Source organism: Larus michahellis, chromosome 4, assembly GCF_964199755.1.
Source record: "Larus michahellis chromosome 4, bLarMic1.1, whole genome shotgun sequence".
NCBI lineage: Eukaryota > Metazoa > Chordata > Aves > Charadriiformes > Laridae > Larus > Larus michahellis.
In genome coordinates, this window is record NC_133899.1 from 40,962,224 (window position 1) to 40,977,692 (window position 15,469).

Sequence of the window (15,469 nt, forward strand, 5' to 3'; positions counted from 1 at the left end):
TATGGGTGTGAAGTGGAAGACAACAAGCTATGGGGTGCATGGTGGACAAGACGCTTCAGTGTGCCCCTGCTGCCCATTTGCCCTGTGAGTGGCTCCAGTATGCATAGGAGGAAAAGAAATTGCTTCCTTGGTTAGACGCTTGGCCCATCTGTGAAATGGGTGTTATTCTTCTCATCCTCATGCAGCATCACTGGGAGAGCGTAGGACTGATTTCATGTCACTCCTGAGTTATAGTGGGGGACATAAATTAATACACTACTGCCCCTGCCATGAGCAGGGACATCTTCAACTAGATCAGGTTGCTCAGAGCCCCATCCAACCTGACCTGGAATGTTTCCAGGGATGGGGCATCTCCCACCTCTCTGGGCAACCTGGGCCAGTGTTTCCCCACCCTCGTGTAAAAAAAATTTCTTCCTTATTTCTAGTCTGAATCTTCCCTGTTTTAGTTTTAAATTATTACCCCTTGTTCTATCACAACAGGCCCTACTAAAAAGTTTGTCCCAAAAATGAGAACTCTAGGTTTTGTCCTGCAACCTTCTTTTTAGTTTGGTTTGTGTGGTGTTTTTTTTTTTTTAATGTTTGAATTCAGTTTGTGACTGTGAGTGAATCTGTCACCTTCTAATGAGACACTCTTGCAGCGTAGGGCGCAGCAGGCTATTTCTCTTGTGTGCTAAACCTGACAAATAATGGTTTCTTGAATCTTCTGAGGAGTAAAAACGTTTGCAAATGTTAATGGAAAATATCTAAAGATAGAAACATCCCTCTTCAGTGAAGGTTTCTTCAACTGAAAACAGAGGCCCCAGTATAACTCTGTTGCCTTTAGCAAGGTTAGGACAACACTGGCTTCATCTCCAGCTCGTTACAAGCCATTATAACAAAACAACTTTTTTCACTGCCATCGCAGCCTATTTGTAGCATGTTCCTGATGCTGGTGTTTGCACCACACGCTGTGCCCAGTGCCTTGCTGGTGCTGCTCACCTACAGCGCGGCCTTACAGCCACTGTGCCGTGCTAATAGCAGCGCCTGTGAGTAATTCAGATTTCCTTCTGCTTGGGAGGAGCATGGCTTTCTGCAGCTGTATGAAGTCTGTAGAGAAACATGAAGCCCCACTGAAGTCATCTATGGGGAATGGGTTGTTGGCACTTTGAGTTGCCAGGAGGAAGAGCTGGCCCTGCGGTCCTCTTTGCTGTGGCGTGGGACCATCTGGAGGGGCGGAGGTCCCTCTTTGCAGTTGATCTGCAAGGGCCATCGTGGGCTGAGGCTTTTACTTGCAGGATGATGGCTGTTGTCCAGCTGCTTCATACACTGTGGGTCCTGGTTCCTGCCGGGTCAGGGATGTGCCTCACAAAGGAGGTGTGAGGTGGTCTCATTTCTCTGTGCTTAGCCACAAAAGTCATCAGGGGTGTGTACATTTTTGTAGTGAAAACCCCTTTTTTGAAGCAAGTGTGGGGAGGTTTTGCCACCCTGAAATAGCAAATCCCATCTCATGGATACCACTGATGTTGCTACCGGATCAGTCTGGAGCCCCATGGTAAAGCCCAACCATTGCTGTTTCTGCTGACTATTAATAAATTTGTTGGTTTGTCTCAGACTTGTTTTCTTGGTGCTCTCCTAGGGCTTCTCCAAACCTGAAAATCTGAATGCCTGTTACAAGGTTGTTAAGTCCTTCAAAACTAAAATCTCTGACATGTAAACTGGGAATCTCATTTTCCTGGGGATTCCTGCTGCTTGCATCTTCCTTAGGTTGTGCTGTTGTCACAGCAGGGAGGTGTTAAGTGTCTTCACTTCTTTTCTTTCCTGTTTCAATGACAGTGAAGCAGAGCCTACTGTACAGAATACAGTGCTCATTTAGCCTGTCAAAGAGTGACAGGTTTTGGATTTCTTCACTCTTGGAGATGAATCTTTAACTCTGCCCTAGACTGCTCTTGCATTGCCCTAACTGCAGGAGAAAATACAAACGTTGTCTTGAACTAAAGTGTTTCAGTGAAGTCTCCCGGTGTCACCAGGAGGGGAGGCAGGATACCATCCCTCCTTGATAGGTCCACATGGCATGTCACAAGCAAGATCTGGGATTCGGTGGATGCAAACAGGATAACGGGATCAGCTTATATGTAACGTATGAAGATCTATAGAGCAGGGATGGCTCACAGCAGAAACCACAATAGGTGCTGTGTGACTTCTGGCTTTGGCGAGTGAGGGGCACTTGTGACCACTGTCAGGCGTTCGGAAGTGTTCCTGCAGCGGGGCTCTAGGTGAATGCCTGATTTGGGTAGGTTCAAGTCTGTGGCCAAGAAAACTTTATACTTGCATGTTTTTTTTTGGTTGGAGGCTAGTCCCTTGACCCTGAGGCACCAGCATTTCATCATACATTGTTCTCTTTTTCTGTAAAATGAACGTTAGCCAAAACTGAAGAGTATATACAAGCACGGTGCACAAAGTAGTTCACAATGGGCTGCAAGCGCACGTGAAAATCCAGATGCCTTCTGAATCTGCTGGGCTTTGCACCTTCAGTTCTTGCTGCTTTCTATTTCTTTTGCTTCTTTTCTTCAAAACTGCTGCTGAGGCCTCTGAAAGGCCAAAAAGTGCCAATTTAGGAGCGAAAGTGTGAGTTTTGTAAAAGGCACTTGCATGAAGCACAAACCTCCAGCTTGAGGTTCAGCTGTGTGATGCTTGCTTCCAGTTTCCATCTTATGAGGCTACCAAGTGTTACGTGCATCCTGCCCACGGCTGCCGGGCTCCTGTTGCGCCTTTGCTCCTGAAATAACAACATTTGTGAAGTTTGTGATTTTTTGAGAAGCGTAGCTTCCTCCTTGTGACCACCAAGTGGTGCTCTGCGCTGCACCTTGCAGCAAGACAAGCTGCTGGCATTTCGGGATGGGGGGCTTAAAAAGCTGTTTTCATAAGTAGGAACGAGCTAGAGAGGAGGAGGAGGAGGAAACAAGTCAAGAGCCTTTTCCCCTCGCAGCGTTTGTGCTGCGAGGACTACATTATTCACATCTCTGTGCTGCGGCTGCATGATGATTGATGTAGCTTGGTGATGATCAGACATGATAAGTAGTCCTGGCACTTTCAATTTGGGTGTTCAGCTTGGCTGCCTGCTAGGCTTTGGAGGCACAGAGATGGCTATCTGCTGCTTCAAAAATAGATCCTGGCAGGTGTCTCTGATTTGGCTTGCTAAAATCACAAGAAGCTTCTAAAAACCTTGTCCCAAACTAGTTTTTTGGAGATAAATATCTGATGCCTGTTTTTTCTTGGCTGCTTTTTCACTCAGTCCATCTAGGGAAAACCTCTGTTCATGTTCCTCCTCTCCGGTGTGCTAGCTGTTAAGTGTCTTTGCTACTAAAGTTTGGAAATGTTTATAGCTGTGTTGCTCTCAGCAGAGGCAAAAGACCTATGTTAACTTGTCTTTGCAGGTTTCCTGGAAGTTCTCTCCAGGTGCCATTCTCAGGTTTACAGAAGTTCTGTATTTTGTATGGAAACATGTGGCTTGATAAGAGAAAATTTTTATGTTGATTTGAAATGACGGGCACATTATAAGACAGAAACTGCCTATAAAACATAATGGGAATTTAAGGGGCTAACTACATCCCTGTAAGCTCCTTTAGATGCTCTGTGTGGCATAATTGTTTGCGGGAGTCATCATTCCTTTCCAGGTACTGAAAGCCGTGCTATAGCAGGGTGATGCAGCTAAATTCAAACAGCAGCTCATTTGTATGAAATGCGGGCCTGGAAAGGAAAGGTGGTGAGGAGGATTGTCTTGTCTCTTGAGCTGGAAAAAACATACAATGTTTTAAAACAGATCATTGAATTAGAAGGAAAGGAGATGCCATGTAAGAGCCCAGTGAACGCTGTGGTTTTAGAAGATACGCTGATTTCTCTGAATATTCCAGTCTGTGAAGTATTGGCCAGAGGAAGGAGTACAGCACCCCGCAATTAATTCAAGTTGGATAGCCAACAAGTAAATAGCTTCCTCAAAGCTCCCCAGTTTGTTTCTTGGGTGTTTGTGGAACAGCTGTGCTGGAGTGCCATTGCATCCCACAGCAGAAAGGAGAAGAGTGAAGCGTCACCTGCTTTGCTTAGTGCAGGTATGATATGTGCAGCCCCTCTGGTGTCCTACCTCAGCTGCTCCATCTTATTGCAGTGTCTGTCACCTATATGAGGTCCCACTCCAACAGAAATAAAGGGATATCTAGATAACAAAAGTTGATTTGGCTGGATTGTTATTTTTTAACATGGTCTTAGACCCCTGGGTGAAGCAGCTGCTCAGATGCAGGGTGATGGGCTCTCCCAGTCTGAGTACATCAGGAGGGAGTTTTTCTACAGGGCTGAGCAGAGCTTCCTGTAAATTAAATAAAGCACATAAATATTACGTTTCCGCTTTCATCTTTGAAAAAACTAACCATTGGAAATTCAAAGCAGATCATTATTCCAGATACTATCTTGTCATGGTGAGTAGCTGCATTAGTAGCTATTAAATAGCTCAGATGAAAATTCTGGCTCAGGAAGTCCTTGAGCCTTTGACTAAAAGATGAAGCGAGACTGTGGGAGGACTGGCTCTGTTGTGTGCCCTGCTCTAGTCTTCATCTGCGGTGGTTTGGTCAGAAATAGGATGTGGGCCTTTGGTTTGATGCAATATGGTTGTTCTTGTGTTGCCATTCTATATTCTATCAGTGAAATATGGCTTAAATATTTATCTCTCCATATGTTAACAGTACAGTCAGCTTTGAAATAAGACAGGTATCTGCTCTGGTGGAGAATATACAGGGATTTCCTCAGTGTCACATTTATCTGCTGTCATGTGAAGTGCTTGCTGCGGTGCCTTCTTTCCAATACTGAGTCGAGTCTTCCTTGGTCATACCTTCGTCTGGTGTAAATCTGTTGTGACAGGAGTGCGGGTACAAACCTGCTGAGGATGACTACCATCACTGCTGTTCTCCTGCATGCAACAGCCGATCTGCCAGCATGCATCAAAGCGAGATGCTTTTTCTGGAGGATGGGACGTTATCAGTCTAATTGGGCTGGAAAGCAGTGTCCTTTCCAGACCTTAATAAAAGTTAAAAATGGAACCAACTTCTTGCTGCCTCCAAGATTGGAAATCAGGGAAATAGTTTTCACTTGAGCTAAAATTAGTTGAGCGGAGAGCACTGTAGTTATATACATTCAGGTATTTGTACACGTACATATGCGTGTTTGTACTCTGCTATTAGGAAGCAAAATAACAGTGTTTCCCACTAATGCATTTGATGGTCTAAGTTACTTAGCAACTTCAAACTGAGCTCTTTTCAAACTTAGCTCTCTTCAAACTGAGGTGGTGAGCTCTTCCAAACACTTTGAGTGTCTTTCCTGTTAGAAAACAGGCAGAAGTTCATTCAGCTGGTCTGCCTTTCGAGAAGTGGTATCAGCTGGCTGTCTTGGTGTTCACCTATGTATGAACCTTCTGTCTTGTGCAATCTTTCCTGATGTTGCTTTTGTGTCTCCCTGGCCAGAGGGTGAGGAAGAGGAGGAGGATGAAGAGGAGGAGGAAGAAGAGGAGGAAGAGGAAGACGAGGAGGACAAAGACATAGATTCGATGGATGAAAGCATGGAGGGTGACACGGAGCTGCCAGGTTTCACGCTTCCAGGCGAGACCTCCCAGGAGCCCATAGCTGGCCTGGAAAACCCTGTGGCCCAGCTGGCTGGGGTGTCCTACCAGGTGCCTGACACCATCGAGTGGGAGCAGCAGAACCAGGGTCTGGGTAAGACAAAAAGCTCCTTCTTCCTTACAGAGGACGTCTCCTGCCCTTTGCTTTGCATGGGGCAGCCCCTTGTGCCAGGAAGTCTCACAGGTTGGCTCTCAAGCTAAACACACAGCAGGTTCATTTCTAAGGAAACCGCATCCACCAGTGATGACTGGTTGAACTGGGATGGGTCCCAAGCAGAGTGACCCGAGTTTTCATTTTGGGGAGAGCTGCTCTGAATGCCCCAGACCTGCTCATTCATTCCGAGAGCTTAGTGTTGTCTTGCTCCAAGGGTGGACAAAAAAATAACTTCTCAGGTGTGATACCTGGGGAAATTTCAGTTCCCTTTGCCTGAGATAGGTTTGTGTGGGGATATACGTCCTGTGAGGACAAAACGAGTTGGCTAGTTGCTAATGAGCCCATTTGCTACTTCAGCATTTGTAAGGGGTGTATGGGGCAGGCATAGGACCCTAAGTTGGCAGTGTTAAGCAAGACAAACCTGCAAAGCCTCTATAAAGCTTCGAAAACTTTATTCTCACTGTACGTATAGGCCCTGTATTTAACAACTGGACTAATTTATTCCACCTAGGAATAGCTTATCCGACTTTATATGTGTGATGTCCATCTGATGCAAGTCAAAGCTGGGGTGGGACAAAGTAGGGTTTAGAAGGGAACTTGCCCAGCTTGGTTCAGGGCAGTGGGATCATTTCCCAGCATACTCAATTTCCAAGCCAAGGCCCATCAGAAACAGTGGGAACCTTTCAGGTGAATTGGTGGGAGCTGAAACATGTCTATACAGAAAGTGTCTGTGTCTATTAGAGAACTAGCTGCTTTGAGAGGCTTGTCAAATAAAGAGATCCTAAAACTCTTTTATATGTTGTGTTATAAGAACTATCACTTGCCGTGGATGTTAAATTCTGATTTAACCTGGCAGTTCTTCCCCTGTAATGCTGTTTCCAGCCTGCTTTAGCATTGTTAGCGTCCTTTGAATTGAATCAAAGAGCGTGTTTCAAGATCTCCATAGGAGGGTTGCTCTTTGAGGGCAGATGGAGTTTGCATCAAGTCTGATACCTCGCTGTCCCACTAACTCTTGCTTGAAAACCATTGTATTGGGTGGTTTCCATGTCATATCTGTTTCATGTGTACTGTTATCCCATCAGGCTGGAGAGGAGCTGTTGTGGGGGGCAATAATCATAAGTATTTAATGGCTTTGTGGTTGGCTTTGGCAAGCTGGATTAGAGGTACATGACTGTGCTTGGAGGGAAAGTGTGTAAGAAACATAGAGAAACATGATCGGGATTCGCATCAGCGGCTTTGTGTTCTCATTCATGCCCTTGGTGTGGGATCTTTGTGGTGTCTCGAGAGAAAATGTGAGAGGAGCAGCATATTTTCTGCACTCAGGGGTGCAGTGGGCTGGCTCGGTGACCTCTGCACAACTGCTAGCAATAGTGAGAAGGTAGCATTAAGTTGTTGGCCATCAAAAGCTATTTGCCTGGTTCGGGACCGTACGTACGAGGATGGATGGCTTGGCAGAGCTTTGCCTCTGAATCAGTCAGTCCTGGCTAAGGGTGCCAGTGCTTTGTAAAGTGTTCAAGAGAGGCAGCGTTTTGCAAACTCCAAGATGTGTCCCCACAGACCAGGCATCACATTATGCAGCATGGAGAAAGATGGCACTGATATCTTTTCAGGGATCTTGGTACACTTAACCGTCCCAGCTAGGGTGGCTGATGCAACGTCATCTGGCTTGGTCTCCAGAGGGCTCTGATGGGAGACCTGTTCCCAGAGCAGGGTGCAAGGCAATGGTTAGTTTGTCTGGAAGGGTGCCTGGAGTCTGCTGCAGATGCTCTTGTATATGACATAGGCTGTCACCATGAGCTTTGGGGCTACGGAGGAGGTTTTTCTGTATAAGGCATCAGGCACTTCTCTGTTCATGGCTGATGCAGGTCTCAACTGGAGTCATGGCTGCATTTCCGGCCCTACCACCTTCATTGCTGGAGGAAGAGGCTAAGGATAGGAGATCCCCATCAGATGCGTTGGTAAATGAGACAGGTGAGAAAGCAGTGACCAGAGGCTGAAGCTATCCCTGGTGTGCAGTAAAATTCTCTGGCTGGGGAAGCTGTAATAATCATGTACAGAACATAAGGAGGCCTGGGCTATGGAACAATATGTAGCTTTAACACTCCTTGTATAATAGCATCTGTTATGAGGTCCCCTTGCCCTAGGCAGAGCCGTGCTGGAGGATGCACTTTGCAGTGTCTCTTCCAGAGATCTGCTTCTGAACACATGGGCCCAGTTCCGTTTCTGATGTTTAATATTGCATCATCCTGCAGCCTTCATCCTCCACCACCTTCTCTCTTTCTTAAAACTTGGAAAGGCCATCTTTCCAAAAATGTCAGATGTAGAATAAATTGACTGTGTGGCAAAACGCAGTAGTTTTCTCCCTAACTTATGTTTTATTGACCTTCATGCAAACTGGAGGAGCCGTTGTGAAGTCTGTCAAGGTAGGTCAACTGCAAAGCACAAGTCCAAGCACCTGAAGTACTGGGCAGACATGAATTTCCGCGTCCTCTGGAAGTGCCTGGCTGGTTACCTGTCACCAGATCCAAATGGTTTGGATTGCCTTTTATTTTTAAGCTGTTGCAGTCTGTGCAAGCAGCGGTGAGGGAGACGATGAGGCTGTGGCTGAGAGGAGGAGTTAGATGGGACTTCTGTGCAGTGGTGTTGTAGGCGAGAAAAGAGGGGACGCGGTCGGATCAGTCTCTCTGCTTGTGACTCACCCCCGTTATTCCGACAGGTAAATATACTTATGTAAAGAGCCATTTATTCTTTTTCTGTCTAGACAACCTTAAGGGCTCTTTGATATTTCTTCCTTCCTCATCTACAATGTGCTGATGCCCGCAGTGCTCCTAAGAGGAAGGGAAATAATTTATGTTTTAGAGGCACAAAGAAAATCCAAGGAACTTGCATGAGCTTACAGTGAAAATCTGAGGCCAAGCAAGGAGCTGAACCCAGGTGTTTGAAGGGCTCATTTGCTGGGAATGGGAGGTGCTGTCACATCTCCATGGTGGTGCTGGGCTCCTTTTCCCTGAGATGCTGCTGCGGTAATGCAGCCGTTCTCCTCTTCCTAGTTTGTGCCAGCTGTGAGTTTCTGCTCTGGTTCCCTGGCCCTGGACACACTGGGCCGCTGCTGCGTCCGTACCTGTGTCCATACCTGGTCCTGGTTATGCGTTTCTTCATGGGGTATATTAGGGAGAACAGGAAAGGTGGAAAAAGCGTATAGCTCGTGTCAGCAGGAGGAGGGTTGTTAAGAACAAAAGAAATCCCGCAACCCTGTCAGGAGGTCAGAAGAACTGCCCACATTGTTCTGCTGGAGCGCCTGGAGAGACCAGGCTCACTGTGAAGGGCTCGTAAAGCTTTAGATCTGCTGGATGTGTGCATGGACTATTTCTCTTTGAAGTCCTTTTTCTGAAAGTGCTATTCATCTAAAGCTGCCTCTTTGAAATCCATTTCCTTTAAGTACTTTTCTTCTAAAGCTAAAATTAACTCCACTCTAATTTTAAGACGGCTTCGTTAACTGCTGGACGTCCCCAGGCGCAGCCCCTGGCGGGGGGCGCTGCAGCTCTGAATGCAGCTGGGGCAGGGGCACTGTGCTCTCGCCCGCCTCAGCCCGCGGTGTGCGCCTTTGTGCATCCTGGGGAAGAGCTCTGCGCTTCCCTCCCTTCGCCAAATAGTGCTGAGATGGGAAGAATTTCCCATCTTGGGCGAGGGAAAGACATCGTTTAGGGAGGGAAGTTGTTCTGCTTGACGTGGGATATGGCACAGGAAAGGAAGACTTGAAGATAACAGTACCCAACGGAGTACAAGATGAGGGTGCACCATCTAAGCAGCAAACTTTTACAGTTGGCATTTTCCATCTTTAAAATACTTTGCACATAGGTCCTTCTCCTGGGGATGCATCTGTCTTCTGGTCTTCAGAATTTTGACATCTAATGCTAAAATCTATAGTACAGAAGAGCCCAGAAGTATTGGCGTAGCTATTCTCAGGTCAGTTATTATTGAGTTTGCTTGGTCTGATGGCTGACACACTGCAAATCCCTAAAGAACAAGTAACTTGATCCACAAACAGCTTGGCAGAGCAAGAGACAGTTTGGATTTTTGTAGTGGTCAGTGGGAAAGTGCTGGAGAAACAGAATTGTTAAAAATGTCAATTCTGGGAAGATCAGATGGTCCTACATTAACTCCAGCTGAGCAAAAGCAATTTATATGCGCCAGTAATGAGGCTGTCAGTTTTACGGTCCATCAGCTGACTCTCTAACCAGCAATATTTAGACAAAAAGTAAAGCAGAAGATGATGTCATCTGTGCCTTTATAAAATAGAAATTGATCCTCCGAGAGCAGTTCTGATGGCCTGCATCTCTGGAGGAGGAAGGTCTGAGTATGCTTTGCGATCTCTTTTGGTGTCCTCTTCAAATGCTTTGTCCTCAGACGTTGCCAGTGGAGGACGCGGCAGTACTTTGGGACCTCTCTGCATTGTATATGAGATGACTTTGGTCTTTGTCTGCTTGTTTCTTGATTTGTTTGTAGGTGGTGTGTGGTAGGTGAACGCTAACTGTTCAGAGAGCATCAGAGCAGCAGGAAACTTGGGCTTTCTCGGAGGGAATAAAAATACGTATTTTCCTCCTGCTACCTCTTTTGTGATTAAATGTTTATGCGTTACAAGGAAAACTGCAGTTGGTTTAGATGGGTTCCAACCTACTGAACAGTTTCTGGGTCCTTTAGTTATTCCTCATGAGTGTTAAAGTAGATGGTCTTTGTTGTACACCTTCACAGAGATAAAGGCCCTCTACTTCTGTGTTGGTGGTGGCTACTGTGACTGTGCTTTTCTCCCGCTTCTTGAGAGTATTTATTCTCCCAGTGTCTGTGAGAATCCTTATTTTACAGACCGTGAGCGAAGACATAGCAATTTAACTTGAACTGGTGTGGGAACTTTGGGTTAAACATGAAAATGTCCCCAGGCTCCCAAGCTATTTGTTAATGACATAGTGCTTACCTATCATCCACGTCCCAAGATGAAGAGCTCCTGCCGTCCATAGTAAGGTAGCAGCAGGAGGTCTAGGGCAATTTACTCAGCCTTTAATTTTGCTGCTTTGGAGCATGTAACAGTTTGCTTTGTGCATTCAAAGTGTACGGAGGTGTTTGGAGTGACAATACATTTTCATCTTGAGGCATATAGGGTTGTGATGTTTTGAATGTGTGGCTTAAGTTGTCTAAGCAGAGGTTGTTATGGTGGACTTTAATTCTTTAAGATGCTGACTCTGAAACCACCAGTTGCTTATCTGAGGCCACCACTAATAAGAGATAACAACAGTAAACAGAGGAGAGACTGATTTGAACCATAAACCTTAGCAGAGGAAACTCCATTGTTGTGCTCAAAAATCTTGTTTTATGGGCAAAGAGGAGGCACACCTCATATATATATAAACCCAAGAATTTATTGCTAATATAATTGAAATCTTAAGAGTCTAATCATTATTAGACCAGGTCTAATTATTAAAGGAAAAGAAATAGTAATGCAGTTAGGATAGTTACACACACTCCTTAGTTTCTGTGCTTTACCCTGATGTTACGCTCGTCCTTGCCTGTGTGGGTCCTAAGGTTGGTGGTTTCATTCAGGGGTTTGTGGTGGGTCATCAACATCTGGAGTCCTTTGCCAGGAGGAATACGGTGGATGTTCACATTAGAATAATGGAAGGTCATATAACTCTCTCACCTGGGTAATGACAGGGCACTTGGATAATAAACGCAGTTTTGAAATGTGATTTTTTTTTTTTTTAATGAGTAAAAAAAATATTTGCAGCTCTGACTAGTTACAGAGAAAATAGCTCTAGCTGTATTGCAGATCTGTAATCGCAAATTATACTGCATAAACCATACAATGGATGCCACTGGTTAATGATGGTACGGCAGAGTAGTGGAAAGTGATGAATATTTGAAATGTCATTTTTACAGGAACCTTGGATTAATGCTTTTGTGGGCAAAAATAACCAGCATTAGGAAGACAGAAGCTGAGACTCAGAAGTTAGTAGTATGTTCTTTAATTGCTGCCCAAAATGGATCTATTTTAAGTACTCTTACAGCTCATGTTATTGGCACATCAGAGTGCCTTTTAATCTTTAATGCATTTATCTTCTTAATTACTCTGGAAAGGATATCTGTGTCGTACAGGTGGCAAATAAAAACACAGAGAGGCCAAATGACCCCACTGGTTTCAGGAGGGAGCCTTTAGCAGAGTAGGGATTTGAATGAGGTGAATTAAATTAGTGCCTGAGCACTTCCTTTCTCTTGCTGGAGGAAGGATGTGCGCACCTGTATTTCTCCCTGGAAAAGGTGCAAGAAGTCACCATCCCAACAGAGGGGACTGAGTCTATCGAAATCCCAGGTGAGAGAGGCTGGCAGGAGCCAGGATCGGGAGTGGAGCCAGAAAATTTTTCTTCCCGTCGTGTTCGAAGTACAGCTGCCTGCAGCCATCCTGCCCTCCGTAGCTCTGCCCTGTACCTGTTTATGGGAGCTTTGTTGCACAAAATGTTGGCCACGTGAGGTCTGTGTTCCAGACGGCTGCAGACTGAAATGAGCAGTCTCAGAAATATAGGTGGTTATTTTTCCTGTCTTTCTAGGTGCTCCAAATAATTTATACCATTCCATATGTTCCATGCTAGCTCCTCTTCCCTCTCCCAAGCAGTAATAAAGCTCCCATCATCAATCTGTGCCTAAATCAAGTTTCTGTTCCTCATGAGGGATGTGTACTCTGTTTGGAATGACTTCTTTTTTAACTGTTTTAAGATACTGTTCATGGTCGCATCTTAATCTTGGAGCAGACTGATATTTAATCAAGTTTGCCTTGTCAAAGGAAATTTTGCATCCACATACCTGTAAACAATAACGATCCTCTCTGCCAGCATGGCGTGACGTGCGCTGCTGTAATGACAGAGCAGCTCCCAGGAGGGAACAATTCACATTGGAGATGGCTTTTTCCTTTCATCAGATTTTATCCCAAGGTGTTTTGGGGACCGTGTCTCTTTTCCCCTCTTTAATATTGCTTCTTTCTTCAACCTGACTTCCTCCTACTTCTGCTCCAAACCCAGCTGAGATAACGAGCCTTGCAGACCTGTCCTGCACATGCTTTGCAGCACGATGCTTGATGGCATGGTGAGAAGCAGCCCTATGCCCTGCGCTGGGACCTTGGACGATGGGACCTTCCAGGAGATGTGAAGCTTGGACAAGTCTCAGCCCTGTGGTCCTGACCTACCACTCTGTGCTCTTCTCTTTTTCCATCCAGCACAAGACTGCCAGGCCCGTGCATTTTAAATGGGAGAAGCTGATAGTGTGTCTCTCCTGCTGTGAACTGGGATGAGGAACTTCCAGGCACGGAGCATGAACCGCTAACGGGTTAAAGCCACATCCTTCCTCTTGGAAGCACCTCAAGTCTTGTCCTCAAAGCAGAAATCAAGACCAAGAGAAGGGAACAGCAATGAGTAAAACAGAAGATTGGAGGGTGTTTTGGTGATACACAGCTCTGAAAGCAAACAGCTATCAGAAATAGGTGAAATAAAGCCATTGCTTGCGATAAAAAAGTATGTGCTTGCAATTTATCATAGGGAAGGGGAAGACAGCAGGGGCCTTTCTATAGGGAAACCTCCAGCAGGAAACTTGGGCTGGTATTTTAGCCTGCCGTTTTTGGTGGACCATATCGAGAAAGAACAGCACTATAACGTCCTCAGATACATTACTTTGAAACAGCAGCCTCTCCACAACATTTATGCCTCTAGTTAAGCCTGTGTCAGAGGAAGACCGTCTAAGCCCATTTGTTACCGGCCCTTAAGTGCTGCCTCCAGGAGCTGGGGTGGATTTAGAGGCATTTGCTTGGGTTTGGCTCTGCCTTCCCCCTCCCTGCTCACAAAGAAGATGGGATCCCATCAGACAAAGTGTTAAACTGGAGTTACTTGCTATTGCTGAGGGAAATGAAGAGGTCCTGTCCATCCACAGCACTCCTGCCTCTTTTTCTTCAGCTTGGAGCGAGGTGGTATGAAGCCACAGAGAAATTGTCTGATGGTTCGTGAGAAGAGAGAGTGGACATTGGTTATTGTGGCTGACATGGTCAGTATGAGAGGTCCCAGCTGAGGTCAGGCTGACCGGAGGACATTTCTAATGGATGGTGGGAGGCATGGATGAACCCAAGCCTGAGGACTGCTGTCACTCCTGCATGCTCTAGTCCTCGCTACCATGCAATGCAAAAATCTCCTGAAATACCCGCAAGGAGGGAGTGACAGCTTCTGTGGTGAAAACGGTGAAAGGCGAGACCTGGGTGACGTTTGTGTGTGGAGCGCGTTAGGAAAGCTTGGCTGAAGAGAACTGAAGCCTGGGCCACTGGTCATCTACAATTTGCCTGGCAGACCATATCTGAGCAAATTCTCGGTTTGCTGGGGAGCAGGTAAAGGCAGCAGCACCAAGCTCCTGGGCTTTCCAAGCACAAGAGGACCCCTTCTAAACAGCTTTTTGCCTGCACCTCCACTTGCTTTTCCTGGCCCAAGAAAGCAAAGCTGGAAAACTCAGGCACGTGGCTGAGCATTTTTGACCTTCTCCAGCTGTCTGCCTCTATCCATCCGTTTGCTATGGCCTTTAGAGTTAGGATATGTCTACCTTGGAGTGTGGCTTGGCATTTGCTGCTCCAAGTAATTTATCTTGGGGTTTTTTTCGCCTGGATTAAAGGATAGGGTCCATTAGTCTGCGCAGAGCTCCGTGCTGTGAAGGCTGGGCTGCATCTGCTAACCCAGCACCATCGGGGTTTCTGCACAGCATGGTGAGGCCGGCATCCTTCTAGACTGTCAGCTGCCTTGGCACTGGCTGTCTGTCCCCTTGTCCGTCAGCCCACCTGTAATATAAATCATGGTGTCTTCCCTCTCTTTTTAATCTGCAGTAATCCTTTTTTTTCCCCTCACGTCTGCAATTTCAGTGTGTACATGTATCACGTTTTAGTGTGCTTTGCCTCTTCTTCTATCCTTCAGTTTATATGTGTCAGAAAACGTGGCTCCATTTAGACAGAGGAGATGGTTTTCAGCCCTCTCTCCCTTTGGAGTTTGGTAATCACTTAGCTTGATTGAAGAACACGGGCAGGGCAGTATCTTTCCCTGGGTGAGAGTTATTAATTTTTCCTTTATGTGCTAGTCTAGGTGGCCTTTGCCTTTTAAAACGAGACTTGTCCTTATGTTGGAGAAATCACATTTATTTTGTAATAGTGATCTATACTACTGTGCAAAAAATCTGTCTGTTTTCATGCTATTTCGGCCCTCTAAAAAAAAAAAATAAAAAATGGAGAGAGGGAATGCGAAGGTTCATCGGCCTTGAATTGCCTCTCTCCTTCTGGGGATTTGCGTCAGAGGCTGATCTTTTGGGTTAAAATGTTGGCTCCATTGCAGAGCCGATAAGAGAAAGATAGAGGAAAAGAGCTCATTGCAACGAGTAGCAGCAGGGAGAGAGAGGGTAATTTATTGAGAAGATGGTTTTAAAATATTCTTTTCTAATGAGATGGTAGATGCGTTTTCTCTCTGCTTGGTCAGCACAATCTGCAAATGACTGATGCGAAACCTGCCTCCCCTCTGGTGTTTGCTCAGATTAAGACCACTTGAGGATCGAAGGAGATCCAGGTTCCTTCCTGGAAGGATGCTCTCTTGATACACATAAATCCTGCCCTGCCC

At 45.9% G+C, this 15,469-nt stretch overlaps 1 protein-coding gene across 4 annotated transcripts in view; it reads left to right on the plus strand.

The window, feature by feature from the left end:
• The window catches only part of ARMH4 (armadillo like helical domain containing 4), a 73,580-nt gene that overhangs the window by 19,480 nt on the left and 38,631 nt on the right, over positions 1-15,469 (plus strand). For all 4 annotated transcript variants that reach the window (XM_074584212.1, XM_074584211.1, XM_074584214.1 and 1 more), the window contains exon 5: positions 5,487-5,735. In XM_074584212.1, the coding sequence (XP_074440313.1) occupies positions 5,487-5,735 (249 nt within the window). The remainder of the gene's footprint in view (positions 1-5,486; positions 5,736-15,469) is intronic.